The sequence below is a fragment of the Notechis scutatus genome, chromosome 9, assembly GCF_049901735.1.
Source record: "Notechis scutatus isolate UNSWTSFEM ecotype Mainland chromosome 9, rNotScu1.2, whole genome shotgun sequence".
In the NCBI taxonomy this organism is placed as follows: domain Eukaryota; kingdom Metazoa; phylum Chordata; class Lepidosauria; order Squamata; family Elapidae; genus Notechis; species Notechis scutatus.
The window spans coordinates 2,883,070-2,910,273 of record NC_142017.1 but is presented as its reverse complement, the minus strand read 5'-3'; the positions used below and the strand labels follow the sequence as shown (position 1 = coordinate 2,910,273).

The following is a 27,204-nucleotide window of genomic DNA, read 5'->3' as shown; positions in this document are numbered from 1 at the left end:
CAGTAGCCGATAGGCTACAACAAATCTAGTCAGTTAATGATTAGAACTATTTTGACCTACATAAGGGTCAATGGATTTTAAGAGGCATTAGATTTAAACCACTTGTGGGAATGTTGAGACTCTAGGCTGATTCGTCTCTTGACTCGGGTCCCAGGCTCTGCCATTCATTCTCATGTAGGCATGTAGTAATGGTTTAATCTGGCAAGATTCTGTCTATTGTGCATAAGCAAATAAAGGACTGAGCTTTAGCTGGGTTGTTTTATGGTGTTCTTGGGCTAAGCCTGATAATTCATTTGCAATAGCTGGATTATGAATTATTATAGTTGGAAGTTTTACATGCTATTGTTTTATTATTATGGTGATTGTAATATAGCTTTGACACTTTGTTTATATTACAGCAAGTGTGTTTAGTGTCATGACTGAAGCAACCTAGAAGTATTTGAACTAAGTAAATAAATCAGTCCCAGCTTCTTTCAATAACGGGACGTAAAACAGCACCTCTTACAAACATTGTAGATTAGTAGAAGATTCTTTTAGAAATTTAAATTTAAATATCCTGGTTCTGAAGAGTTTATTTTATAGGCAAGGGGCAAAATCTAGATACTTTTTAAAACATTTGGATGAATAAACAAATTGGAAGCCAGTGCAACTGAAATAAGATGAGTCAAACATGACCTGGTAGCAGAGAATCAAGTTGCAATGTTCTGTACCAACTGCGTTTTTCCAAATTTTCCAGAGGCCACTCCATGCCAGTAATTTAAATAAAAGGTAATATGGTTCATCGTTATTTCCAGTCTCTTATTCTCATCTTAGTGCTCGCCTTGGCTTCTGGCCCAGAACTTGGCAGATTGACCTTTTTGGGTCTAGTTGGAATCATTGATCCCCCACGAGAAGGCGTAAAAGAAGCTGTTGAAGTTCTCAATGGCTCAGGTGTAGCTGTGAAAATGATAACTGGAGATGCCTTTGAAACAGCTTTGGCGATTGGTAAGCAAGACATGGAATACAGCATTTTTATTTTTATTTTTAGAATGGAATGCCCTATTTGATCCTTACCTTGATTTCATCTTAGATAAAGATGAAACTGGGCTGAAAGGTTCAGGTTGGACACAGCAAGGCTGCCTTCTTCTAATCTAACCCAACAGTGCAAAAAATTCCCATGCAACACCACTATTTTCTTAATTACAAATGGCTTTACCCTGCTCATTTAACAAGTCAGAGATCTTCAACCATTTGTCATCTGCATGATGTGATTTCATGAAGGGAGAGGCTAATCATTTCAGAAAAGGCAGATCTCTTTCTCCTCCCTTGCCAACTCCAAAGAAGTCACATGTCATGGTCCTGCAACCTTTTGAGAATCCAATATCAACAGCAAAAATTAAAACTTTGCAGGATCGTAGCTTTGTTTTTATTCCAGATTTCCTTCTCTGAAGTTCTGAAGAAGGTTGCATAGATACTTCTTTCCAAGAGCTCCAATAGAGTTAAATCCGGCTCCAAGCTAACATCCTTGGCTGCTTCCTTGAGATCATCTATTGGTTCTTTCACTCAAGAGATGCAGCCAGAGAATCACACAGCAAGGAAAAGCCTAGAGGTATCCAGAATGCCTCGATCACGAAAGGTCTCAGAAGAGGTCCAATTTTGAAATGAAACACTAAAAATGTGGCCCCTTTTGAATCATAATGAGCCATTTCTTTAATGCGCACGTGGTTTGTACAAGTTAAACCTACCATTATGTGCTTAATGGATTTCTTTCCTTGCAGGGAAGAACATTGGTCTTTGTAATGGGAAAATGAACGCTATGTCTGGGGAGGAACTGGAGAACATCGATGACTCGACGCTGTCTTCAAGAATCAAAAATGTAACCGTGGGTTGAAGGAGTCATGAGAATATGGGATTGGGCAACTCACCTCAAACAAAATCACTGTCTCATGTACATCTCTTCTTCCCCTCCTCCTCCAGGTTTCCATCTTCTTCCGAACAAGCCCCAAACACAAAGTTAAAATTATAAAGGTATCCTTCAGACTGTAAACTCTAGAGTGCCAAGATTTTTCTCTTGCAATGCAATTCTCTTCCTTGAAATGATTCTGCTTCTTGGTGATCTCCCCTTAATGTATGAAATAACTGCTGACTGCAAAATTAAGGTTCATTCTCTTTCTTCGTTTTTCTTGCAACTCATTCTGAAACTAAGGATCTATTCATTCTTCGCTGACAATCAGGAGGAAGAGACCATCACTGCCTAGCTATTCAGATAGTGAAGAATGAAATAATTCCAAATTAGGATGCATTTATTGTGTCACTGATTCACTTACAAAACTTAAGACTGCATCTTTTAGCAGTAACAAAACCAAACTGTTGCCTTTTAGTTGAGCAAAGAAAATTTCCAACTCTGTTCTACTTTCTTAAGTAGTGAATTAACAACGAACTGCAGGAAAAAAAATAGACTGAACTTGTTAGTAAAAACATACTGTGGCCCTGATCGAATTATTGCTGTTTACTTTGCCCACTGGCTGCACCAAGGGGCAAGTAACTTTTATTTGTTGTTGACTTGAGACTTGTAGGTTAAAAGCACAGTTAATTAGCTCAGAAAAACTCCCAACAACTAATCCACAATCACCTTGTTCCAGTTTATGACAATCATAAAGGGACAATCAGATAACCATTTAAATAGACCTGCATATAAACACCTTCTTGGCTAATGTGGGATTAAGACATCGATATGAATGTGGTTTAGCTTGAGTCTAGCAATTATCTTTGCATGAACATTTATCCTTGGATTTATGGGCAAAGTAATCTCTGATAAAGAGATTTAAATAGATCACAAGTCTTACTTTTTTAATTGGAAGAATTAATGCTTACAGTTTCTAACAGCCGACTTAATATCTGTGTACATTTTAGCACCAATAACCTAAGATCCCTACTCTGAACATTTAGCTCTTTTCTTGATGTTGAATGTCCTTGACTTATGACCATTGTTTAACAACCGTTCAAAAGTTATGACCAGGCAGCAACACTAATTTGGATTAGAGAATGGATATTTTTAAATAATAAGAGACCATTAACTCTAGGACATGATCTACAAATTGGATGGCATGCCAGTTTGTGGGAGAAGAAAAATAAGACATGTCTACATGTTAAAAACATTTAATTAGAGATGCATTAATAGAGATTTGGCATAAAATTAGGAAAAAAACACTATATTAAGATACCAGGCTGACTTTCAACTATAGAAGCAATGATTTACCCAAATACTTTGGATAGTACTAAAATGATCAGGCACAATCAACTATTAGATAATCAAGAAAACTTAAAGACAAACCAAAAATTGAAGGAAGAAGGAATAATGATAGATTGGTGGCCTTATTTGGAGGTGCAAACAAAATACAAAAAAGATATAGAAGAATTTAGCATAGATAAAATTCTGCAGCAAATTGACAAAGTTTTATTAGGACCAGAGGAAAAATGTATATCCAAAATATATAACTCCCTCCTAAAATCTGATAAAGAAGAGGAGGCAGTGAAACAAACAATGATTGCCTGGATGAAAAATTTCGGATACAACATACAACTAGAGGATTGGGAAAAACTTTGGATGAAAAATTGTAAATTAATAATGGCAGCCACGTACAAAGAAAATCTCTACAAAAGTTACGACGGCACTGAAAAAAGTGACGTATGACCGGAACTCATACCGTTGCAGTGTCCTGGGGTGACAAGATCCAGGGGATCTTGCCAAGCGAAGTCAATGGGGAGGGTAGCCAGATTCCCTTAATGACTTAATGTGATTCGTTTAACGAGCACAGCAAACAAAGGTCATAAAATCGGGCGTGACTTACTGAACAACTGCACTGCTTAGCAGATGTTCCGGTTCCAATTGTGGTTGTACGTCAAGGATTGTCTGCAATTTAAATGGGCTTCCTTCCCCCCTCAAGTCAAAGCTTCTGCCCACCAGGTGAAGGCCAAGGTTTAAACTCATCTGTGACGTCCGTAGGCTTTGCAAAAGGCTGGGGCCATCGTGGGAATGACGGGGGACGGAGTGAACGACGCTGTGGCTTTGAAGTCTGCCGACATTGGGATCGCGATGGGACGGGCAGGCACGGATGTAAGCAAGGAGGCTGCAAACATGATTCTTGTGGATGACAACTTCTCAGCCATCATGTGAGTGGTTTGTGCCAGAACTGTTTCTCTGACATACACACTTCCTAAAACTCCTTTAATAGCAATGGCACTTAGGCTTATATACCACTTCACAGGGCTTTACGGCCCTCTCTAAGCGGTTTAGTGTGTCATGCCTCTGGCGGAGTCTGAATCTGAGGAGGAAGACAAACAGCTGACAGGGAGTGGGAGTGTGGCTCCATTGGCTGTGGAGGAAACTGGGGATGGGCAAAGTCTGGCTGGGCAGAGCAGGGACGAGGTAGAACAAGGGAGAGGGAGTTCAGAGGAAGAACCAGGTCCACCCCTTCTTCATCCTAGGGCACGCAGGGAGTTATGGAGGAGAGAGCAACGTGGGTTGCATGGTTTATGGGGGAGGAAAGGGCCCTGATTCCCTTCATTAGCCACACCTGGGAATGAGAGTTTAAAAGAGATGCAAGCTGAGTGTGGTATCTGCTGGGAGCAAGCATGAGTTTATCTTTGCTTTGCTTATCTGTGTTCCTGGCATCTTCCCAACCATGTTGAATTATTGCCATGCCTTCACATCTGGAATTCTTGCTCCTGCCCTGCCGGAGTAATTACCTCATTTTGCCTTGATTGGACTTTAAGTTACAGCTTTTGTTGACCACATTTTGGACTTGATTCTCTGCAGCCAAAGGCTGTTCCTGGGAGAGTTTTTTCTCCAGCCAGAAGGTAACCAGACATTGGGGGCAAAGCCAGAGCTAATAAAGGGACTCCTACTGATCATCTGTGTTGCCTTTGTGCCATCCCCCTTTGGGTCATCACACAGTCGTCGCTTCCTGTCTGGATTGAATACCTTGCACACAGATTATGAACAAAGTATTTCAGTTTCGGCAGGATTTTCGTAATAGCATTAGTACTTAGTCTTATATACCACTTCATAGTGCTTTACAGCCCTCTTTAAGTCAGCCTCTTGCCCCCAACAATCTGAATCCTCATTTTACTGACCTCGGAAGGATGGAAGGCTGAGTCAACCTTGAGCCGGTTGGGATCGAACTGCCAAACTGATGGCAGATGCCAATCAGCAGAAGTAGCCTGCAGTGCCGCCCTCTAACCACTGCGCCACCATGGGTCACTGGTGTTAACATGCAACACAGAACAGCCCACTGAGCACTCCTGAGTGTACACTCATGCCCCTTTTTTCCACTGAAAAAGAAGAGGGTAGAATTGGGGGAAACCTAAAATGGAGGCTAATTGCTGTGATTAAATTTCCCACTGGTTCCTGGGCAATGGTAATAAAACCGAGGCAGTAATGAACTTCAGAATGTATCTGTGGAGATTCTCAATCCTCTAGATCAGGGGTCCCCAACCACCAGTCCCTGGACCAGTACCGGTCCGTGGATCATTTTTTACCAGGCCGCAAAGCTTGGGCGCCACCATCTTGTTTTGACGGCGCTTCCGGGTTTTCGGTTGCTTCCGGGTTTTCAGTTGGAAAGCAGCATTTGGGTGCTCGCGCCTTAGTTTCGTCGAAGGGGGGGGCGGCTTCGAATGAAGAGCCGTCCCGATGGTGGTGGAGTCTCGCGTTACTCAGGTACCGGTCCGTGGAAGAATAAATAATCGTGAAACCGGTCCCTGGTTCAAAAAAGGTTGGGGGCCATTGCTCTAGATCATGGTTGTCTCAAAGGTGCTTTTTCAAGAGAAAACTGGACTGTTTTTTTTTTTTAATTTGAACACGTTTCTCATCCAAGAAGCTTCTTCAGCTCTGACCAGATGGTGGTCAGAGCTGAAGAAGCTTCTTGGATGAGAAGTGAAATGTCTTCAAAGAAAAAAAAAACCCAGATAGTCCAGTTGGGTCTTGGAAAAGCACCTTTGGGACGAACCTCAGAAGAGTGTATGAAATGACTTCAGGGTTATTTCTGTTGAAATAAATATATAAATAAAAATGGTTTTATTAAAAAAAAAAATGGATGATGTTCTGTCTGAGCTTAACTATTTAGATCCGAGTATGGACGTTGTGTTTTCTTCCCAACAGACACGCCATAGAAGAAGGGAAGGGCATATTTTACAACATTAAGAACTTTGTTCGATTTCAACTTAGCACGTAAGTCATGACAAAGAAGAAATAGAACGGAAGCTGTTTTTCAAAAAGGGCGGAGAATGTTGATTAAATTTTCTCCCCTGCTTTTCTTCCTTTAGGAGCATCTCCGCTCTAAGTTTAATAACTCTGTCCACCATATTCAACCTGCCAAATCCACTCAATGCTATGCAGATCTTATGGATCAATATCATCATGGATGGCCCTCCAGCTCAAAGGTGAGGACCCCAGGATGAAAATTAGAACCTTCCCATCCCGAAATCCAGATCTGATTTCTTTCCGCTTCTTCCATGAAGACTTAAATATACAATTAAAATAGAAGTTGAAAATTCCTGTCTGAAATTGGATATGAAAAGTGATTTTGAGGGAAAACTGGTTGATGCCCATCCTTTCACCAAGCTACAAATCTACCAAAGACAAATATATGCGCTCAGTATTTGTACAATGATCAGTTCTTTTGAAGTTAGAGTTTATAGAACTATTATCAAATCCATTTCTCTTTTTCCCCCAAGGATTCAGACAACTACGAGTGAAGAGATTATTTGTAGCTGACGATTGAATTGTGGGTCTTTGGTGCTCTCTGACCTTGGTGGTTTTCTTGCAGACATTTCATGACCCAACTAGATCACATCATCAGTGCTAGGACTGTGTGCTAGCAGTGATGATACCTAGTTGGGTCATGAAACGTCTGCAAGAAAGCAACCAAGTGCAGAGAGCACCAAGGACCCCATGAGTAAGACGATACTACAACTTATTTTCTTCATAAGTGGCATTTCAGTATCCCTACTTAATATCCAAGTTTAGCACTGTCCATATTTGGTCCGCTGTAGTCCAACATGCCTTAGAGATTCAAAATCTATCTATGGCCATTTCCATAGTAAATATAAATAAGCAGTTAGTCTGTTGTTTGTAAAATAATGTCATTATTATTGTTGTTATTGTTGTTGTTATTATTGTTAGTTATTGTTATTATTGTTGTTTTGTTGTTGTTGTTGTTGTTATTGTTGTTGTTGTTGTTATTATTATTATTATTATTATCGTCATCATCATTATATAGTTTGGGGGTTGAACCAGTCGACAAAGATGCTATTAAAAAACCTCCAAGAAACACCACGGATACAATTCTCAGCAAGTCCCTGATCCTAAAAATTATCCTTTCGGCAACCATTATCATCATGGGGACCATCTACGTCTTTTGGAAGGAGGTGAGATTGTAGGTAGATCATCCTAAGACCCTTCCTGGTTCCATCACCCTTTTGTGACCTTGTTTTTTACCTCCTTTAATGCAACCAACTCAGAGAAGGAGCCTTGGCTGCTTGGCTCATGGATTTGCATTCTGGATGAGGACATTCAAATTGGTTGAATTGGAAACTCCAGATCAGCTTTTTTCTTTTGAAGACACGCAAAAGGCTTTCTCAGTAAAGATGTAAGATGCAGGTGTCTATGAAGATTCTCAGTCATCTAGATCAGGGTTGTCCCAAAGGTGCTTTCTCCAAAGGCAACTGGACTTCCTTGGGCTTTGTTTTTTTCCTTGAAGACGTTTAGCTTCTCATCCAAGAAGCTTCTTCAGAACTGAAGACGCCTCGTGGATGAGAAGCGAAACGTTTTTCAAGCAAAAATGAAGGAAGTCCAGTTGCCTTTGGAAAAAGCACCACTAGGTTTTCCTGGAAGATGTTTCAGCAGTTCCAAATAGGCCCTACATCTGTTGGCGCTCTTCAGGTGACCCTGAGGGCGAACATAAATCTCGGTGACTCTCAGAGTGCCAACGACCAGATGACTGCAAGGAATAGAAATCCTTCCGTTCTCCCACCATTCGGTCAGAACTGAAGATGCTTCTCGGACGAGATGGGAAACAAATTAAGTCTAGTTGCCTTTTTTAAAAAAAGCAACATTGGCCCTTTTTGCAGGTGGAAATTGCACAGAGTGGCAAAATTGGCCACATTTTTTGGGCATTAGGCTTTCATCAACCTGCTGGTGGCTTGTCTGTCAACAGGTGCAGATTTAAGCCCGTGATATTTATATGCTTTGGCACGACTGCCTTCCTTCCAAATCTTTCTTTGAAAAGAAGGGCAACCCGTTTTCAAGGCGATTGTGACTTTACCAACAAAAGGTTCATTGTGAGGTGGGAGGGGCTTTGATATGTTGTGCTGACGCTCGGTTTCTCCTCTTCCTCCTCCTCTTTTTCAAAGACACTTTTTTTTCACCTTGCCTTTCCAGCTTCCGGAAAGTGGCATAACGCCCCGGACGACAACCATGACTTTCACTTGCTTTGTTTTCTTTGACCTCTTCAACGCCCTGACCTGTCGTTCTCAGGTGAGAGGGGAAGCTGAATTCAGCAGAGCCCACTGAGAAAGGAAGGGCTTGGCAAAGTAGGAAGGTGCGAAACGATTTAACAAGAGCCAGCTTTAATTTTTGTTTTCCTTGGGGAGAGAAGCCGGGAGGAACTGCACTGCACCCTTAAATGGCTCCTTCCCTTAGCTTAGCCCTGGTGGCTCAGTGGTTAGAATGCAGTATTGCACGCTCGCTTGGCTCACTGCTGACTGCCAACAGTTCTGCAGTTTGATCCTGACCGGCCCAAGGTTGACTCATCCTTCCATCCTTCCGAGATGGTTAAAATGAGGACCTAGATCAGGGGTGTCCAACCTTGGCAACTTTAAGACTTGTGGACTTCAACTCCCAGAATTCCTCAGCCAGCTTTGCTGGCTGAGGAATTCTGGGAGTTGAAGTCCACAAGTCTTAAAGTTGCCAAGGTTGGACACCCCTGACCTAGATTGTCGGGGGCAATAGGCTGACTTAAAGAGGGCTGTAAAGCACCCTGAAGCAGTATATAAGTGCTAATGCTATTATGAAAATCCTGCCAAAACTGAAATACTTTGTTCATAATCTGCGTGCAAGGTATTCAATCCAGACAGGAAGCTACTACATACTCCCACTGAACAATTCCCTCTGACTGTTGTACCGTGACCTCCCACCATCCAGACCCAGGAAAACAAAGTCAATTGCTTCCTTTCCTTTCTTTCTTGTGGCTAAGTCTTACCGAACCTAAAATACTGCGTGCGTGAATGTATATGTGCAAAATCGTGCATGTGCGTCGATACACATATACATATAAGCTTAAATTGAACGTTATGAAGTTACAGCATCAAAAATACCTATTTGTGCAACCAGCTTTAAAGTAAAAATTCCATTTTTAAAAAAATTCGCCTGTCAGACTCCAACATCTTCTACAATTGTTTTTGTTAGGAATGCTACTGTATTATGGCACAATGGTTATAACCCTGTTTTCGGTAAACTGAAGGTTGCTGATTGGAAAAGTAGGAAAGGAGTATTATTTGCAGAGATAGAGGGAGAGGGAGGGAGGAGAGAGAGAGAGGGAGAGGGAGGGAGGGAAAGAGAGGTCTTTCTTGGAGCTACTTATTTTTCCCTGGTTCTGCTTCTTTTAATAAGCCCAACAGCCTCCTGTTTTAGTGGTTCTCCAGTCATTTGAGGTAGATTTCTGGGCGTGAAATGAACCTCTTGGGATGAATCTGTAGCAATGCATTAGTCAAACTGGACTGGAGCATTGAAGATAAGCTATGGAGGGTGGGGGAATACTTTAAAATCAAAGCAGGAACAATTTAGCAGGAGTTACTAAATTGATGGTTTCATACCTTGCTACCCTCAACAAAGTGTCACTGCACCTTTGAAAGAATTTGAAGAGAGAACTGGTAATTTTTTTGTCTCATTCAAAAAAAAACACGTTAAAAGGCTAATTTCATGCACCCCAGTAAATCGTGGTTTGCTTTACCTCAGTTGCTAAGAAAACCATAATTTACTGCAGCCCTATATTGTACTAAGCCCTATATTGTACTAAGCCGTAGTTAAACAAGCATGCTTAGCTTCATATTACGAAGTAAACCAAGCAGATTCTGGTTTGTTAAGATACATATCCCAGGCTATGCACATTAAATATGTCTGTGCATTTAAGATATCTGAAGGGTTCTTTTTTTCCCCCCTTCTAAATACAAAACAGCAAATTGGCACTTGCAGGAGAAATACTAAATTCACTCAAAATTCTCTCCTTGAACTTCCTTATTGATGCCAACAATAGTAAGAAAAGCACCTGGTTTAAAAATACCTGCATTGACGTTGCATTGATTTGCTGTTGATTACCTGATTTCATTAATCATCTGATTTGCTAAAAAAAGAATCTACTTTGAAAAAAAAAACAGACTGGGCTCCCAGAAGGGAAAAAAAAAAAAAAGACCAAGTTACTTATTGAATGATCTGATCTTCCTTTCTCTCCTCCAGATGAAACTGATACTGGAAATCGGTCTTTTCCGAAACCGCATGTTCTTATATTCGGTGCTGGGTTCCATTTTGGGTCAAATGGCGGTTATTTACATCCCTCCCCTGCAAAAGATCTTCCAGACAGAGAATTTACAAGCGCTGGGTAAGTCATGGAACTCCCCTTTCGAAGGAGGATTTCAATCTTTCCAAATAAAAGGTTTTAAGATTATATAGAAATTCAGCTTCTAAGCATCAGGAATGGAAGAGAGCAGCTCGTTTCCAAAATTGTACGTCTTTTCTTTCCGACAAGTCTAAATGGCAACCTTCAAAAAACGTGAACTGTGAAAATCACGAGGATCCGGGGGATACATTATCCTCCTCTGGGGGAAAAAAAATTCATTGCCAACCCTTTATGTCATAAAATACTTCTATGGTCTTTTTAGAGTTGCCAGCAGAAAGGGATCGGGGAGCAGTGGGCAGCTTGCATTCCATAAATGTTTTCAAAGATCGTTTCTAGGTGACCGAAGTTTCTGCCACACAAAATTTTAACTGGAGAGTATGATTGATGACTCTTGGCTATGGATGTGTCCCATTGGAGAATATGAATGATGATACACCCAGGAGGTGGAGGGAAAACCAGGGTCAAAGGTGACAATGAATGATGTATCTCAGAGTCAGCTGCACCCAGGCAGTGCCGGCATGTTTACTCCTAATAAATCTTCTTTAAGCTTTGGAAGTTGGTTCGAGAGTCATGATTTAAATGGGGGTAACTGCCGGAACCCTGACAGCTATTTTCATGTCAATGTCCTTATGGCTCCCATTAACTCTAAGAAAATAGTCCTCCAAAATGCAGTTTCAATAGAAGCGGAATAGGGAGATGATTCTCAGTTGCCAACTAATGACCCCTTGGGTGTTTTGCTTCCATCTTAGTAACCCTTTCATTTCCTTCTCTTGATAGACCTGTTGTTCCTCACCGCCCTAGCGTCTTCGGTCTTCATCCTCTCAGAACTGGTCAAAGTGTGCGAGAAATATTGTTGCAGGTCAAAGGCAGATCACAAACCACTGGAAATGGTCTGACGAACAGAGCACGCCTTGTGTCAACGATGTGAGGGCAAAGACCACGGGGCATGGGGCAAAGGAATGGTCAAAATAAAAGACCGAGTAGCCCTCAGCTGCTAAATGGATTGGGAAAAAGACGTTCAGGAGAGACCCTCCCTAGTTTCTCAGGCTGTAAAGGAGATGGAAGAAGACGTGTATTTCCAGACTTGAAAGGTTCTGCCAATGTAGCCTCACAACACAGTGGAATTAGCTCATCGGGTTGTGATTTGGTTAACCTGGCATGGTTTGGAACCTTGCCCTCCAATTGGGTTCAAAGGGAATATCACATCCTGGAAATCCCCTGGGAGTAACTTGAGTCTCTTCTTGAGTCTTGGAAGGTCCCTGACTCTTATCCCAGGCTGATCTGGTTTTCTGATCACCAGCCATCCAGTCCCGCAAAGTTAAAATGAAGCCTGGATTCCATCTAGTCATCTGACAATTGGGTCCCCCTTCAAAACAGATATCAAAGTTGAGGGATTACCTGCCTTTATTTATTTAAAGATGTAATAAAGACACTTGTTCATAAAGTCTGCCTCGGTGTCTTCTGGGGTTGGGTGAATGGGTTATTGCAATCTTGGTGTTCAATTAGGATTAGGGTTAGGGTTGGCTGGATTCACACATTTAACAGTCTGCTTTGTTGACGCCCCACAAAGTTGGAAATTCACAGCCAACATTTGTCTCTAAAAAAGACTCAGGCTGAACATGATCCAATTGTTTATATTGATGCGATTAATTCAGATATGAAATCCTGATTTCCGGATATTGCACCTCAACAGACCCCCAAATATGCTTTTATGGAGCACTTAAATTTTCCCAACAAAATACGGATCGTTTTACACGGAAGTCATTGAGTTTTGAGAACTCTTGTGAGTGAACTGGGGTCCCTCCAAGGAATGTTTTTCCACCAGAAATCTGGAAGTCCCCTTGGGTGGGCTTGCACCCAAAATAAATGTGAATAATGTGGAAAGAAGAAAAAGGAGGTCCTGACTTTAGAACAATACACGCCCAATCCCTGGGGGAGGGAGAAAAAACTGCAGATAATACGTCCAGAGTTTGTAAAGACCCCAACTGTTATTTAACCGAACCTCAACACGCTTAAGAGATGGAGAACGGATACTGATGTGTGGAAAATAGAAAGCTCAGAAGGTGTTCCAACAAAATCCTGGTCAGACTTGGGAGGACGACGTTTCTAAGAGGAGATCTCAGTTGTTGTCTTCTTCTTCATCATCATCAGGTGGTTTCCGAAACCCATCACTCTGGCGGCTTTTCCCCATCATCTCTAGCAAAGCTTGGGCCTCTGGGTCAGCGTCTAAGATGCTCTTTTGGCCTTTTCCCTAAAGCCAAACCCAGAAGAGAGGTTGGAATAATACAAACAACAACAACAACAACAACCACAGCTGAAGGTGGGCAGATCTGGGCTGTAATCAGCTCTGGCCGACTTTGTCCCTGAAACCAGAGCAAAGAAAGTTGGGTGGATTCCTTGCCTGTCCTAGTGCTTGGCAAACATGGAAAGATTCTGCTTTGACCGGATGGGTGAAACCGGTTAGGTCAGTGACAGAGCTGCCAGAGAAAGCAAATTTATGTCAGTTTTTAACCGGTAAGTCTCTTGGAGCTGGGGCACCACGGGGGAGGAACGAATCTAAGAGCACTGGGTGGTTGGGTTTTTTTATTATTCAAGTTGTTCAAAAGAAAGAAAAAATGTAGATCAAGATAAACAAAGGCTCCCACTTGCGTTAAGATCTTAGAAACCGAATACCTGAGAATTTAAGAGTCGATATCCGGTATGAACCTATCTGCCTTGATAGGAGTCGAGCTCCATGGATGGGAAGAAACTGAATAGGCACAACGTTGCTAAGCCCAGGTTAACAAAACACCTCAAAGGGCCAAGCAAGTCAACCATGTGATGATTGAAGCGGATAGTCTGGTTCACTCCAGGAGCCAAGGTTTAGATATACCCAAAGTGTTAAACCACAATCTATCATTCCCCTTTAATCTAGTATCGGTGCCCAATTAGGAGGCAGTTAAACAGGGATGGACCTGGTTAGAAGGTAAATAGAAAACAACCAGGATGTTCCAGGCCTTTAAATCCATTCTGATGGGGGAGCAGAACGTAAATAAATCCTCATTGTTGTTGGCCAAAATTTTGTCCCCTAACCTAGGATGTGCAAGAGTTGCTTTCATCCTGGAAAAAAACCAATTGGAGCTTACATCCTCCTTGCAACCACAATCCCATCAAAAACAGTTGAAGTCAGACATGCTTGAGGAGGGCCTCTCTGATGTCTACTTCCTCCATTCCCTGTCAATCATTCTGCCCTCTGTTCATCCTGTTTCTCTCCCATGGGCCACCAGAGGCACCAAGGACACCACAGAGCTCCAAAGACCCCATTTCCTCTCCCCCTTCTTCTCTTTCTAGCTTGGTCATGTGCTTGGTTGACTTCCATGCAACCCAACCTTGGGGATCTTTTCCATCTTCTGCTGCAGGACCCCTTCGGCTTCCCCCACCCACCCACAAACAAGAAGCTTAAACCAACTTTTGACTGATGGGATTTCATGCCCTACTAGGGAGCAGCCAACTCCTGACCAAACAGGAAGTTTATATCGCCACCTAAGGTGGTTGTGCTGGGTGTGGTGAGACTTACATTTTTGGCTTCCGGGGGGTCTCCCACAGCCCACACCTCCATGGAATCCAGCAGGAAGTTCTCCTTGGCCGACAGCTGAGGGCTGTTGTAGGTGGTGCAACGAGGTTTGGCTTTGCTGTGGCCTTGGCCAAAGTTACTGTCCACCCAGAGGCCAAAGTATTCGTGTTGGCCTCCCATACCCTGGAAGGAAAAAATATATATATGCAGGCATGTGTGATCATGTTTGTATTGGAAAAAGTTAAAGAGGATGCAAGAATGAACCTCCAACCAACGGACGTACCTGCAAGGATTACAGGTAGTCCTTGACTTACGACCACAGTTGAGCCCAACATTTCTGTTGCTAAGTAAGACAGTTAAGTGAGTTTGGCTCATAAGTCACCTTTTTCAATGCCATTGTAACTCTGGCCGCTAAATGAAAGATTGTCACTTGGGAACTCCCTGTAATCCATTTTTTTTTAAAAGACCTAGCAGCAAAAGCCCTCCCCTGCAGCTGGATAGGCTTCAAAAAAGGATTGGGAATCAATGCTTTTGACATCGGCTACTCATTAAGGCAGACTCTCTGTGAGCCACAGCTGATTTTATGGAAGTTTGGGCACCTTGTCCTCACATTGGCAAGGACGCTGAAAGTCAGCTGCCTCAACGAACAGCAGAGAGGTCGTTTGTCATTTGCAGGAAGTCCAGAATGTGTCTTTTGACTCGGGAGTCTCCAACCATGGTAACTTTACGACTTGGGGGGGGACTTCAATTCCCAGAATTCCTCAGCCAGCCATGCTGGGAAAGGAATTCTGGGAATTGAAGTCCACATGCTTGCTGAGGAATTCTGGGAATTGAAGTCCACTTGCTGGCTGAGGAATTCTGGAAGTCCGCCAGTCATAAAGTTACCAAGGTTGGACACCCCTGTTGTGACAGAATTCACACAAAGCACACATGGCTGTACAAGCCATCATGGACAAAGCCCATCGTGGGCCAAAGCAAACTCCAACGCCCCACTGTTTGTTACTCACCAGTCCATTCGGCATGGTCTGCTGCCCGTGATTGAGATACATGTAGTGGTTGTTGTAGCCACTGCAGGTGAACACTGCCAGCGAGGGAGAAATGGAGAACAAAAAACAGGTGTTGTTTCCTGTAAGCAGCAAACGAAGGAAGAGTTATTGGACCAGAGAGAGGAAAACAGAAAAGATTCACCCTGGCAGAGCCTACTTGGGAAAAGTGAAGTGGCTAGTCCTCATTCATTTCCCATTTTGACAGGAGAGCTAGCTGTTGGAAGTTTCTTCTAAGAGAAGACTGCCACCTCGTGGATAGCAACAGCCGTCACACTTTTATGTATGCATGGGTGTTATCCACTTATCTCACTAAAACTCTCATTTTGTGCTCTCAAGAGAGCCCAAACAGTACATTGCACGGCAACGATTTTTGAACCAACGTACTTAAAATCTGCTAACTTAATGCATGAAACATCCGGGACAATTGTTTAGAACTTTATATGGTCTAATCCGGGTGTCAGCCACCCATGGCTCTGGAGCTGCATGTGGCTCTTTGGACCCTCTGCTGTGGCTCCCTGTTCGGTGGTCCTACCACTGGCTGGCCCCTCCCCTCCCAGTCACTCCTTGCCTGGCCTGAAAAGGTAAAACACAAAAAAACAGAAATGAGAGGGAGGGAGAGACCCATTTCCCACAGGAGCCACAAAACCTGGGTAGGCGTGGCCATGTGACTGGGTGGGAGTGGCGTCAAGTTGGCCACGCCCACCCATGTTTTGTGGCTCCCGGTGTTGTTGTTTTTTTCTGTGGGAAACTGGTCTAAATGGCTCTTGGAGCGTTTAAGGTTGCAGACCCCTGGTCTAATCTGTGCACAATTCTGCAGACTGGGGGGCTTTCTTCACCTCACCTTGAAACTTCAAGGACCTCACCTTGAAACTGAGGCTTCACCTCCCAGGAGCAAGAGGAAAACCCACCAAAGGTGTAGCCATCGGTGTCCTTCAGGACCAAGAGGCAGGGCCCTTTGCTGACAATATGTCCGCACAGCTGGGTAAAGCTCTCGCCGTGAATCCGGGAGGCGAAGAGCAGCTGCCACTTGTCCCGAAGCTCAGAAGGCAGGTGGGAATTGAGGTAGGTGATGGAGGGGAGGTCGAGCAGGCTGACAAGGGCCGTCCCTTGAAGGCCTCTGCATTCTGGCAGTAGGCGGAGGGTCTCGTTGGCTTCGTCGGAGAGAGGCCGCAGGAGAAGCAGGCCCTGTTGAAGCACCACCTTGAGGAAGGTAGAGATCTGTGGGACTCGGAAAAGCCAATCCTCCATGCTGTTTTGGTCACACGTGGTATCCAGGGCAGAGGCTCCCTCCATCTTCTTCCCCTCTGAAGCAAGAGAGACAGACCATGCATAACAAATATCAAGCTTTGTCTCTGTAAGAGGAGTGGACTTCAACTCCCAGAATTCCCCTCACCCTAAGGTAACATCTCCCTGCCTCAGAGTGGATTCTACAGGTAATCCTCAACATATGACCATAATGGATCTGAGGGGCTGCCACAAAGAAGAGGCAGTCAAGCTATTCTCCAGAGCCCCTGAAGGCAGGACAGGAAGCAACGGATGGAAACTAATCAAGGAGAGAAGCAACCTAGAACTAAGGAGGAATTTTCTGACAGTGAGGACAATCAATCAGTGGAACAACTCGCCTCCAGAAGTTGTGAACACCGGATGTTTTTCAAAAGATGTTGGATAACCCTTTGTCTGAAGTGGTATGGGGTTTCCTGCCTAGGCAGGGGGTTGGACTAGAAGACCTCCAAGGTCCCTTCCAACTCTGTTATTCTATTCTCTCTGTGGAATGGAGCCTGGAATTTTCATCGTTAAGTCATGACCGTTGTAAATTGAGGCCTCCCCGTGACTGACTCCATTTTACACTTTTTCTCTGTAAAGTCGTAAAATGAACGCAGCCGTCCTAAAGTAAACGCATCCCAGTTATTCGTTCCTATGGATGTTTGTTTTGTTTTGGGGGGGTGTTTTTTTGCAAGAAACTGATCAAAATGACTTAAAACATTGACAAAATATTTCCTAAACCCCACAGGAGTGGATGGGGGGTGTGCTGCCACCAAAATTCCAGGACTGGGTTAAAAGTGCGTGTGGATGGGAGTCCGCCTTAACCAAATATATATAATATATAATACCACAAGCGCTCGCAAGCTCACCTTCAGACTTCAATTCGGAGGCCAGCTGGGTAGCCAAGGCTTTGATCCTAGCGACTGAATTGTTCAGCTTCTTTGGTTTCCACCCTTTCAGCAGCTTCCTGTAGCTCATCACGTGAATCACGGAGCTGATCAGATCCCCTGCAAACTTCAAAGAGGTAACGAGGGTTTTTTTAAATGGTCTTGGGTGATTTTGCTTCATAAAGGACCGAACAGTGCTTATCTGAAAAGACTTTGGTGACTTTATTATGTTTTTACCTTAATATTTTAACCTTATTTTAGTATTTGAAGTGTGGCTTTACAGGCAGCTGTTAGGTATAAGCTGGGTTGACAAAATCAAAAATGAGGAGGTTAGATAAGCTGCCTGGGAAAGCCAAGGGAAATCATCAAAACCATTAAAAAAGTTGTGAAAGTTAGAATATATCGAACAGGGGATGTGACATCTTCTGACCCAAACCTTGTTCTAAGAAAACAAACACCAAACGGAGGTAACAGCAAAACCTTTTAAGGATTCTTTACGAATTCCGTTCCTTCTTGGTTAAGAGGCTGTTGGCCAAGGTTGTGAAAGGCTGCTAAGAACACTAGATAAAGTTCCCAAGAACTATTTCAAACACAAAGAGTCTCCAAACACAAACTAAGAGAGTCTGAACGTCCACCAGGCTTGAGTGCAAAAACTTATTTGCTTCCTGCAAAGAACTCTGGTTTCTCAGCTGGCTTTTATCTCTTAAGGGAGGGGCCATTACCTTGCAGCCTTACTCCTGAGTCACCTGTGCTGCTGCAGCTGCTCTTTCCTACGAGCAGTCCTGTGCGCATGCGCACTTGGCACAGGCTCCTCGGGGGCCTCTTCATTGCTGCTGCCAGCCCCCACGATCTCCGAAGGCAGCACTCCATTCCCTGATAGTCCTGCATCACACGCAGGCCCCTCACCTGAGTCCTCGCTCTCCGAGACCTCAGACGTCCACACCTACTGCCGGCGAACCACAACACGACACGCGGAAAAACACACTCTATTTCACTTAATCCTCCAGGGAAAGATTGAAGGCAAAGAAGAACATCATGGCTTCAAAATCTAAGGGACAGGTTTGGACAAAACTCAACAGCATTTTTTTGTGCGGCTGTTGATAAAAATAGGATCGCCAACAGGATCGCCAATGTCCAATGACGGATAGGGCACAAGAAGAGGAAGAATTATATTTTCGCCTGCTTTATATAAACTCTAGATTTGCTGATGCTTTATTGAAAGGCGTATTTGTGTCTCTGTGGCGTTTTACTAGGGTTGCGTAGCAGTGACCGCGTGAGAGAAGCGGTGTGCTAAATAAATAAATAGACCTCACCTTTCCCCCTGAAGGCAAACGAGAGGTTGGTCTGCTTACCTCTAGGACTTGGCTTCCTTTCACCGTCTTCTGAGCACCTGAGACCATCTTCAAGACAATCCCACTTTTTTCCTGGGCGTTGCCCTTGAAGAGGGTGGATGCAAACACCACAAATTGCTCCTTTGATACCCAGGGGATGGCCTCGTGGGAATTGTGGGTCTCCTGGATGCTTCTCATCCCATTGTACAGTCTCGTCACCATTGATGGAGGCAGGGCATCCTTGACGTAGGCCTAGGAAAGGAGACCAAAGGACTCAAGAAAAGTACACCTGGTCCTAATGTCAACTAAAAAATACTCCTTTGGTCTTTTTAGTTGCCAGCAGAAAGGGAGTGGGAGAAGTAGTGCATTCCTTAAATGCTTCAGATAATTGCGAGGCAGCCGAAGCTGTTGGCACGCAAGATTATTACTGGAGAGCATGATTGATGACACTTGGCTATGGAGGTGTCCCATTGGAGAAGATACATCCAGGGGGTGAGGAGAAGACCAGGGTCAAGGGGGAAATGCGTGATGTGTCTCAGAGTCGGCTGCACTCAGGTAACGCTGACATGGTCACTCCTAATAAATCGTTGTTTTTTTTAAACTCTGAGAAATGCGGCTAGAGACTCATGATTTGAGTGGGGGTGGATTTGTTGGCGCCTTGACAGCCAGCCGACTCCAAGACACCTCATTCATTTCACCCTTGAACTTACAATGGATTGTTTACTGACCATTCGAAGTTACAAAGGCACCGAAAAAAAGTGACTTATGACCATTATTCACAGCCTCTCCGTGGTTACGGGATCAACATTCAGGCATTAGGCCACATTTATGACGGTCGCAGGGTCCCCCGGGTGTGTGTGTGTGTCATGTGATCCCCTTTTGCAACCTCCTGACGAGGAAAGCCAGATTCCCTTAACGACTGGGTTACTAACTTAAGACGGCTGCAGCGAATCACTTAAAACGGTGGCATCAAGAAAGGTAGTAAAAAGGAGGCAAAATTCACTTAGAGGATGTCTCGCTCAGCAGCAGAAATTTGCGGTCGTAAGTCAGGGAGTGGCTTACCCTATCCCCAGAAAGAGCAAAACCTTAGAAAGGCACCTCTGACAGGTGCCACAAGACAAGTCACATCCTCACAGGGTGGTTGTTGTGGTGGGAGGGGGTGGGTGGGTGGGAAGAAAAAGAGGAGCGGGGAGGAGGAGAGGGAGAGAGGGAGGAGGAAGAGGAAGGAGCATTATGTGAATTTTGCTGCCTGGAGTCACTTATAAGATAATGAAGGCAAGGAAAATAATAATAATAAATAATAATAAATTTAATAATAATAAATAAATAAATAAATAATACAATAATAACAACAATAATAAATTTACTTATTTATTGGATTTATTTATTTATTGGATTTATTTATTTATTTATTGGATTTATTGGGTTCATTAATTAATTTATTTATTTGTTGGATTCATTAATTTATTTATTTATTTGTTGGATTCATTAATTTATTTATTTGTTGGATTTATATTGCCGCCTATTCGCTCATGACGACTCGACGCGGCTTACAGAATGTAAAACCATATTTAGAACAAAACAAAAAAACACACACACACAATAAAAACTAACAAAAAGACTCCAATAAATTATTAAAGTACAATAGAACAAAATATGGAAAAAAATAAAAAGATCACCCCTCAACTCCCACCTACCCCCACCCCACCCCGTCCCGTCCTGGCGACAGCAGATCACACGGTCCATTTGATGGGCTCCATCCCGCTCTGGGTTCCCCAGGCCCGCTGGCTTAACGACCCCCAGGGAAGCCGCCGGCCCGTTGCTTACTCACCTTGAGGGCTTCCGGGGTCACCCCAGCCTGCGCCTTCTTCCCCATCTTCGCGGCGCCGTCCTCGTCCGCTCCACGTAAGGCGCTGAAAACGCCGTCGATGTCCGCCAGCTCATCGGGAAGGAACCTGGAAAGGTGTTTCTGGTAAGAGCCGTTGCTTTCCACGTTGCCCATTTTGTTTTCCTTTGGCCGGGGGGGATGAAATCCTGGGAAGGGATCAGAAAATTAAAAATTAAAATAAAATAAGGAGAGAGGCAGGGAAGCTTATATCAGCAAATTCGGAGGGACTCGGCCTTGCGGGGACACGGAGGGGAGGGGGGAATAAGCAGAGGAAGAAAGCAGAAGACAGACGGCCTTGAGGAAAGGTATTCAGTAGCCATTAGGTCAACTCCAGCTGAGTCCGCCCAGGGAGGAGGAAGTAAAAGAAGAAAACTCTTGAGATGGCTCTGCCCCAAGGAGGGGAAGGGAGCGGGGAGAGAGGAGCAAGGCCAGGCTTTCCAATGAAAAGAAGGACTCAGGATGACAGGATATGGAGCAGCGTTTCAATATTTGAGGGGCTGCCACAAAAAAAGAGGTCAACTTTTACTCCAAAGCCCCTGAGGGCAGGACAAGAAGGAAGGGTTGGAAACTAATCATCTAATCAACTAATGTTGTTTATCAAAAGGGAATTAGAGATAGTCCTCAACATCCAACAGTTCCTTTAGTGACCATTTATAGAGTTACAACGGCACCGGGAAAAGTCATCTAGGACCGTTACCAAATTAGCTGTAAAAAGCCAAACGGAATACAAAGTCCACACGAAGCGTCAAGATTTAATCCAAACAGAGTGAACGACTTTGCTTCCCGCAAAGATTTCTCTACCTTTGCACTTCCTTTGTCCCTTAGGGGAGGGGCAATCACCTCACAGCCTTACTCCTAAGTCGCCCCTTTCGTTTCAGTTGCTCTCGCCTTCCAGCAGCTCTGTGCATACGCACACGGGAAACAGGCTCTCCTTGCTCCTCTGCCTTCCTGCTGCCAGACTCCAAAGGCTCCAGAGTCAGCATCCCACTTCTAGAAGGTCCTGGCCCCATCCCCGCATCGGATGCAGGACCCTCGTCCACGTCCTGTACAGACTCCCTGACTTCCTCACTGTCCGACTCCACCGCCGTCTGCAACGGCTGCCGGGTCAACCACAACACTGTATTCTGCATCAGGGATGAGCCGCTATGGCCCCTTTACGACCTGTGGACTTCGACTCCCAGAATTCCTTGAGCCAGCATGGCTGGCGTTAAAGCCTCCAGGTCATAAAGGGATGGTAATTGCCCACCCCTCTTCTGAATAAAACCCTCTTTTTGAAATGGCTGCCCTTAACTTTCATGGAGACCAGAAAACTTTTGCTACACACTCATGCATCACGATACCACTCTCTTGTGAGTCTCATTTTTCCCCTTTAGGGAGAAAAGAAAGGATTTATTCTTCTTTTCTGTCTCACACATAACGCAGAAAAGAAGGGAGAAAAAACAAGCATGAAACATGAGTTAGTTTGTTTTGTTATTAAATTCAACAAGTTCCAGTGACAGATATACAGATTCTAAACCATCAAAGCCTCCCAAAAATGAATTATTTAGCAGCCCAAAAACATTTAAAAAAAAAAAAAAACACACGGGAAATATCAGGAGTCATAATAATATATCATGCACAATGAATGCTACCTACTTCTGCTTAGCATAATGAAACCAATTTTCTGACAGCTTTCCAGAAATAAGAAGGCATTTACCTCTTTTTATAAATAAGGGCTTCCACCAAAGTAATGGCTTCTTCTTCTTCTTCTTCTTCTTGATGTGACTCCCGTCAAGGTTTGCCCAGAACGTGCAGGAATCTTAACGGATGAAATATGGGATCCTTTATTTTCTCATCTCGTCAAACAAGCGTGTCTTGGACGGTGGTGGTAGACCGATGTTTATGGAGCAGGAACCTGGTTAAAGAAAAGGGGGGGAAAAACAGCCTTTCTAAACACATCGTAAGATACCAGGTTTAGCGTTCTGATTTTAGGCAATATATAAATAACGTTTGCTGGTGTTCAAGCTATTTACGCTTCTCCTGGGTGGCTGCACCAATTTCCTAACAGATGTGGAACTGAAATCTGGAACCTAGCACCTGGGAGGCGGAGAAAGCAGAGGTTTTTAAACTCGGCAACTTTTAAAGTGGGTGGATCCCAATGTATTTATGATGGTTGCAGCATCCCAGAGGGCCACGCAGTGATGGGATTCAGCCAGTTCGCACCAGTTTGGGAGAACCAGTTAACTTTCTGAGCAGTTTGATGAATTGGTTGTTGGAAGAAATCATTAGCGCAGAGAACCAGTTGTTAAAATTATTGGAATCCCACCACCGGGGGGTCACGTGATTTGCAGCTTTCGCACCCATCTTCCAACAAGCAAGGACAATGGGGAAAACTGGATTCACTTAATGACGGCCCAAGTCATTTAAAAACTGGAGTGATTCACTTAAACCGTGGCCAAAAAAAAATCATAAATTCAGATGCAATTTGTTTAACAATTACCTGGCTATCTATCATTCTGTTTGTATCTTATCTATACCTATATGCACATAAATACACATTAAAAGACCCCGCGCTTTTGAGAGCTGCAGAGTCCAGCTTCTCCTTGCCTTTGATGAACTGAGCCGCCATATATATATATAAAATAAATATAAATTATTTGGCTTGAGATCTTTGCTAAGCTTCAATACTAAAAATGCTCTCTTTGGGCAAAGCTGGCATTTGAACTCGGGACTATTAAGGCCACATCTTTATATCATAAATATAATAAAAATTATACGTTAACACTACACACAAAAACGCTTTTAAGAGGAACAGGGCTGCCCAACGCCTCCAAACCTTTGGCTCCCACAGACCAAACCCAGCTTTCCTGCAAAAAAGAAAAACTTATTTATAAACAAACAAACAAACAAATAAATAAATAGAAAAATGTTACATTTACACGTTTTAAATCATTTTTCACTGCTTTATCGCCAACCTGAGTAGCCCTGCAGGAAGACAAATTTAGCAAATAAATAAAATCTGCCAAAAAAGAATGCAAAGGGAGAGAAAGTCAGTGCCTTAAGCAAACAGCCCAAAGTGCAAGGAGAGGCAGGAAAAAACAACAACAGTGAGCTGCCCAGGGCTTGGGCAAGGAATGCAAGCCGGCCTACTTTGCAAAGTTGTTGTGCAAAGAAAAAGAAAAAAAAAAGAGATGGAATCTTCTTTTTTTATTTATTCTTTTTAAAATGCAGAGAAAACATACCTATTTGGTCTAACCCAGCTGGAGACCTTGGACAAGGAAGGAAGCTAGAAAGAAAGAAAGAAAAAAAGAACCCCAAAGCTCCTCCCTTTATATTCCTGATATATTAATATTCATGAGGCTCATGAATATCAATGAGGGGCACCCACCATGCCTCGCGCCGCGCATGAATAATAATAAAGGCGGTCCCGGGCGGACTCCTCCCCTTCCGTCAAGGCCGAATGTTCGCGGCAGCCCGCCGCCTCGCTTTGTAGGCACGGTGCCGGAGGCCCGGAGGAGTCCCCGCCGCTCGATTTCCCTCCGCGGCCTCGCCGTTCCAAGGCTCCGCCCCCTCGCCCCGCCGCCCTCAGCTCCGAGAAGCCGCCGGCTGCGGCGCCTCCCCTGGGCCCGCTTGAGTAACAGAGCACTCAGCCAATGGGAGCGGGGGGGGGGAGAATAAACGTTACGTCACCGCCTCCGTCATTCATAAGACTTTAAAGGGCCTCAAAAGCGGGATTTCTATGCTGCATCAGTGCCATTCTAGGCATCAGCAGCTCAGTGGTAAGAAACCCTCCTGGGAGTTTGTGCAGTCATGCCGGAAGTGCGAAGGGGCTGACTTTCTAGATTTTTGTGCTCCATGGTGTGGAGCTTTGAGGAGATGCGTTCCGAAGCGAGCGCCCTCTTGCTGGAAAGAGCGTCTTTTCAGCTGTCGTAACCACCCCTCCTAGGGGCGAGACGGGCAAAAGCCTCAAAAAAGGCGTCTTGAAGTCGCAAGTTCGAATCCCGTTTCTGCCCAGAGGAAGCATTTTAATTATTATTTTTTTAGTATCACAACTTAGCAGGTGCAGGGATTAAGGCAGATAATTTTATTTATTTTATTTTTCCTGGAGATTTTAATTCTGTGCCTGTCCACTGGAATCATGCCCAATTTTATGTTTCTACAATAATGCATGCCATTAAGAGAGCTGGTTGCAAAAGACAAACTGTGCATCTTAAAGACACTCTTCCAGCTAGTTGAACTACTGATGCAAAACTATACGAGGCCTTCAAAATGGAAAGGTTAGACTTTGCTGTTATTCCCAATTCGGGTCTGAGCCTGGTGCCAAAGGCAATGATGGACGCCAGACATGAGGTGCAGGTTTTCTGACTGCTTTTTATTGGAGTACTCCAAGGAAAAGGGGCTCCTGGTCAAAATGCCAATAGCCCAGAATAAAGGATTGAATAAGTTTTATCCATTTTCACTAAGGCGGGACAAAGCGAGATGATAAGAAATGTCATCTAATAAACATTTTAGTAATAATTCTACAGTTTGTTCTAGCTGTCCCTATTGCTAAGTCTTGGCTAATGAATGCCCTAGGAGTTATCTAATACACATTTGATTTGCTGCAGGCCATCTCTATTCTTAACTTTGAGCTGCAAGTTGTCTAGCTCATATTACTTTTATCAGCTTTCTAATTAGCCAGGATTGTTACAAGATTTACACATGCATATTTCCTGCGGGTAAGAATTCTTTGTTCTTGCCAGACAGATTCCACAATTACAGGCTTCCTGGTTTACTTTCAAGTGTGTGCACGACCTGGCTTTCTTTTTGCAGGCAGCCCATCGGTTGCCATTGGCTGTTTCCTTTTCCAGATCATCCTCCCCTGCCTTCAGCAAACCTCCCATGCGGCAGAGTGGCAGCTTGGCTGGGCATAAATAAAAGTACCCAGGATGGTGCCAGCCGCCTTGTGCCTTTTGGGCCGATGCCCACACGATGGCAGTGGGATGTTTATTAACGCACAAGGCATTCCAGAAGAGAAAAAACGAGCCTTTTCATTGTGGGCCCAGCTGTTCAGAAGGGATGAAAGGAGAATTGAGCAACAGACAAGGGCCATTGCACTGTTTCCCCTCTGAGTTCCACATTGATCGCCTTGAATAAGCCATTTCGGCGGTTCAAATCATAGCCTTCCCCATTTCTCACTGTTGTGCAATGATACAAAGATCCGGGCGATGTTTCTGCACGATGCAATTGATGCCAAGTAGAACAAAATCGCCCTGGCTTTACATCACAATCCCATTTGAGTCGACTTCAAAAGAAGTGCAGCTTGAGTTGGGTGGGGAGAATCAGACCTGGTGGGCGGGGGGGAGAAGTGAGATCAGAACTGGCTGAGGTTTTTTTTTTCCCCTGAACCTAATTTTTCCACCTCTTTCGGGGGAGTGGAAGAGATGTGATGAACTAAGTTAGCTGAGCACGGCCTACATCTGCAGCTGAAATACAAACCAGGTTATCAGATATCCAGATTTATCGGATTCCCTGCAACTACGTAGGACAAACCAGGAGGGAACTAACCACCAATGACAACAGCATGAGCGAGCGGTCAGACGAGGAGATGCAAACAGGTGGGATTGGACCGGTTTGGACCGGTTCTATAGAACCGGTTGTTACGATTCTGCACAGTTCGGAAAAACTGGCAAATTGTGCCCCTAGCTGGCCTTGCCCCTCTCCGCCCGCCCCTCCCCGCCCAGTCAGTCCTTATCACGCATGCCCAACATTGCTGACTGCATTTCCCCCCGCCCACTCACTCCTTTTTTTCCCCCCTCTCAATGATCAGCTGTGCGGAGATCCCCCCTAGCTGTCTTACTGTTTCCCCCAGGAGGCTTCCCTGAGGCCCAGGAAGGCAAGAAACGGACTGCGGAGGGGGATGGGTGCTGCAAAAAAGCCATGCCCACCCAGTCACATGGCCATGCCCACCTAGCCACGCCCACAGAACCGGTGGTTAAAACATTTGAATCCCACCCCTGGATGCAAACTCCATATAACTTCATATTGCAATGAACAAGGTCATGCGTTCCATTGATTGGCCGCAGTCGTGACTTATGAGGCACAGTGGCGCAGTGGTGAGAGTGCAGTACTGCAAGCTCCTTCTGCTGACTGCTGGCTGCCTGCAATTTGGCAGTTCGAATCTCACCAGGCTCAAGGTTGACTCAGCCTTCCGTCCTTCCAAGGTGGGTAAAAATGAGGACCCAGATTGTTGGGGGAAAGAGGCAGACTCTGTAAACCACTTAAGAGAGGGCTGTAAAGCACTGTGAAGCGGTATATAAGTCAAAGGGCTATTGCTATGACCCTAATTGGCATGCTGCATACTGGTTATAAGTCAAGGACTATCTATGTACCTTATTTAAGAGGGCGAAAAAACACTTCCTTGTAAGGAAAAAAAAGAATTGCGTTGCACACCTGAGACAAAGGAATGCAGCAATCCAAACCCTACGCATCAGACACTTCTACCTCTGGCTTATTAAGTCATCTGACCACCGCTGGCTAAATTTGACTTAAGGGTAGATTTGGATGGCAGCGAAGGCTTTTTTAAAAAAAAATATTACTAATTTTCCCCCTTTTTTAACCATAAA

At 44.2% G+C, this 27,204-nt stretch overlaps 2 protein-coding genes and 1 long non-coding RNA gene across 5 annotated transcripts in view; 1 reads left to right on the top strand and 2 right to left on the bottom strand.

The window, feature by feature from the left end:
* Positions 1 to 12,096, top strand: part of ATP2C2 (ATPase secretory pathway Ca2+ transporting 2) — a 33,307-nt gene extending 21,211 nt beyond the window's left edge. For both annotated transcript variants that reach the window (XM_087971428.1, XM_026684040.2), the window contains exons 18-27: positions 814 to 984; positions 1,758 to 1,855; positions 1,957 to 2,007; positions 3,986 to 4,152; positions 6,140 to 6,208; positions 6,304 to 6,420; positions 7,260 to 7,407; positions 8,420 to 8,515; positions 10,493 to 10,634; positions 11,430 to 12,096. In XM_087971428.1, the coding sequence (XP_087827554.1) occupies positions 814 to 984; positions 1,758 to 1,855; positions 1,957 to 2,007; positions 3,986 to 4,152; positions 6,140 to 6,208; positions 6,304 to 6,420; positions 7,260 to 7,407; positions 8,420 to 8,515; positions 10,493 to 10,634; positions 11,430 to 11,548 (1,178 nt within the window). In that variant the 3' untranslated portion in view covers positions 11,549 to 12,096. The remainder of the gene's footprint in view (positions 1 to 813; positions 985 to 1,757; positions 1,856 to 1,956; positions 2,008 to 3,985; positions 4,153 to 6,139; positions 6,209 to 6,303; positions 6,421 to 7,259; positions 7,408 to 8,419; positions 8,516 to 10,492; positions 10,635 to 11,429) is intronic.
* The window catches only part of LOC148129798 (uncharacterized), a 293,893-nt gene continuing 274,058 nt past the window's right edge, over positions 7,370 to 27,204 (bottom strand). The window contains exons 2-3 of the long non-coding RNA XR_015750607.1: positions 8,969 to 9,042; positions 7,370 to 8,825 (exon numbers count right to left, since the gene is read on the bottom strand). This is a non-coding gene — a long non-coding RNA (uncharacterized LOC148129798). The remainder of the gene's footprint in view (positions 8,826 to 8,968; positions 9,043 to 27,204) is intronic.
* Positions 12,622 to 24,456, bottom strand: MEAK7 (MTOR associated protein MEAK7). Of its 2 annotated transcripts, none has more exons than XM_026684041.2 (9): positions 23,988 to 24,456; positions 22,317 to 22,514; positions 20,564 to 20,766; positions 18,754 to 18,984; positions 17,384 to 17,528; positions 16,115 to 16,555; positions 15,213 to 15,331; positions 14,209 to 14,388; positions 12,622 to 12,903 (listed from the first exon to the last, which is right to left on the bottom strand). In XM_026684041.2, exons 3-9 carry the CDS (start codon positions 20,732 to 20,734, stop codon positions 12,772 to 12,774), a joined length of 1,419 nt encoding a protein of 472 aa, XP_026539826.2. In that variant the 5' UTR covers positions 20,735 to 20,766; positions 22,317 to 22,514; positions 23,988 to 24,456; the 3' UTR covers positions 12,622 to 12,771. The 2 variants fall into 2 exon arrangements, with proteins under 2 accessions (XP_026539826.2, XP_026539827.2); XM_026684042.2 differs by having other exon boundaries at positions 23,842 to 24,388.

What these genes read in the sequence shown, in the direction of transcription:
- MEAK7 (XM_026684041.2), bottom strand. Translation starts at nt 20,734, where the DNA reads ATGGGCAACGTGGAAAGCAACGGCTCTTACCAGAAACACCTTTCCAGG. An exon ending in CTCCGAATTGAAGTCTGAAG is followed by an intron (nt 16,556 to 17,383) that starts GTGAGCTTGCGA and finishes CTCTTGCTTCAG; the next exon opens with AGGGGAAGAAGATGGAGGGA. An exon ending in AGACCATGCCGAATGGACTG is followed by an intron (nt 14,389 to 15,212) that starts GTGAGTAACAAA and finishes TTTTCCTTCCAG; the next exon opens with GGTATGGGAGGCCAACACGA.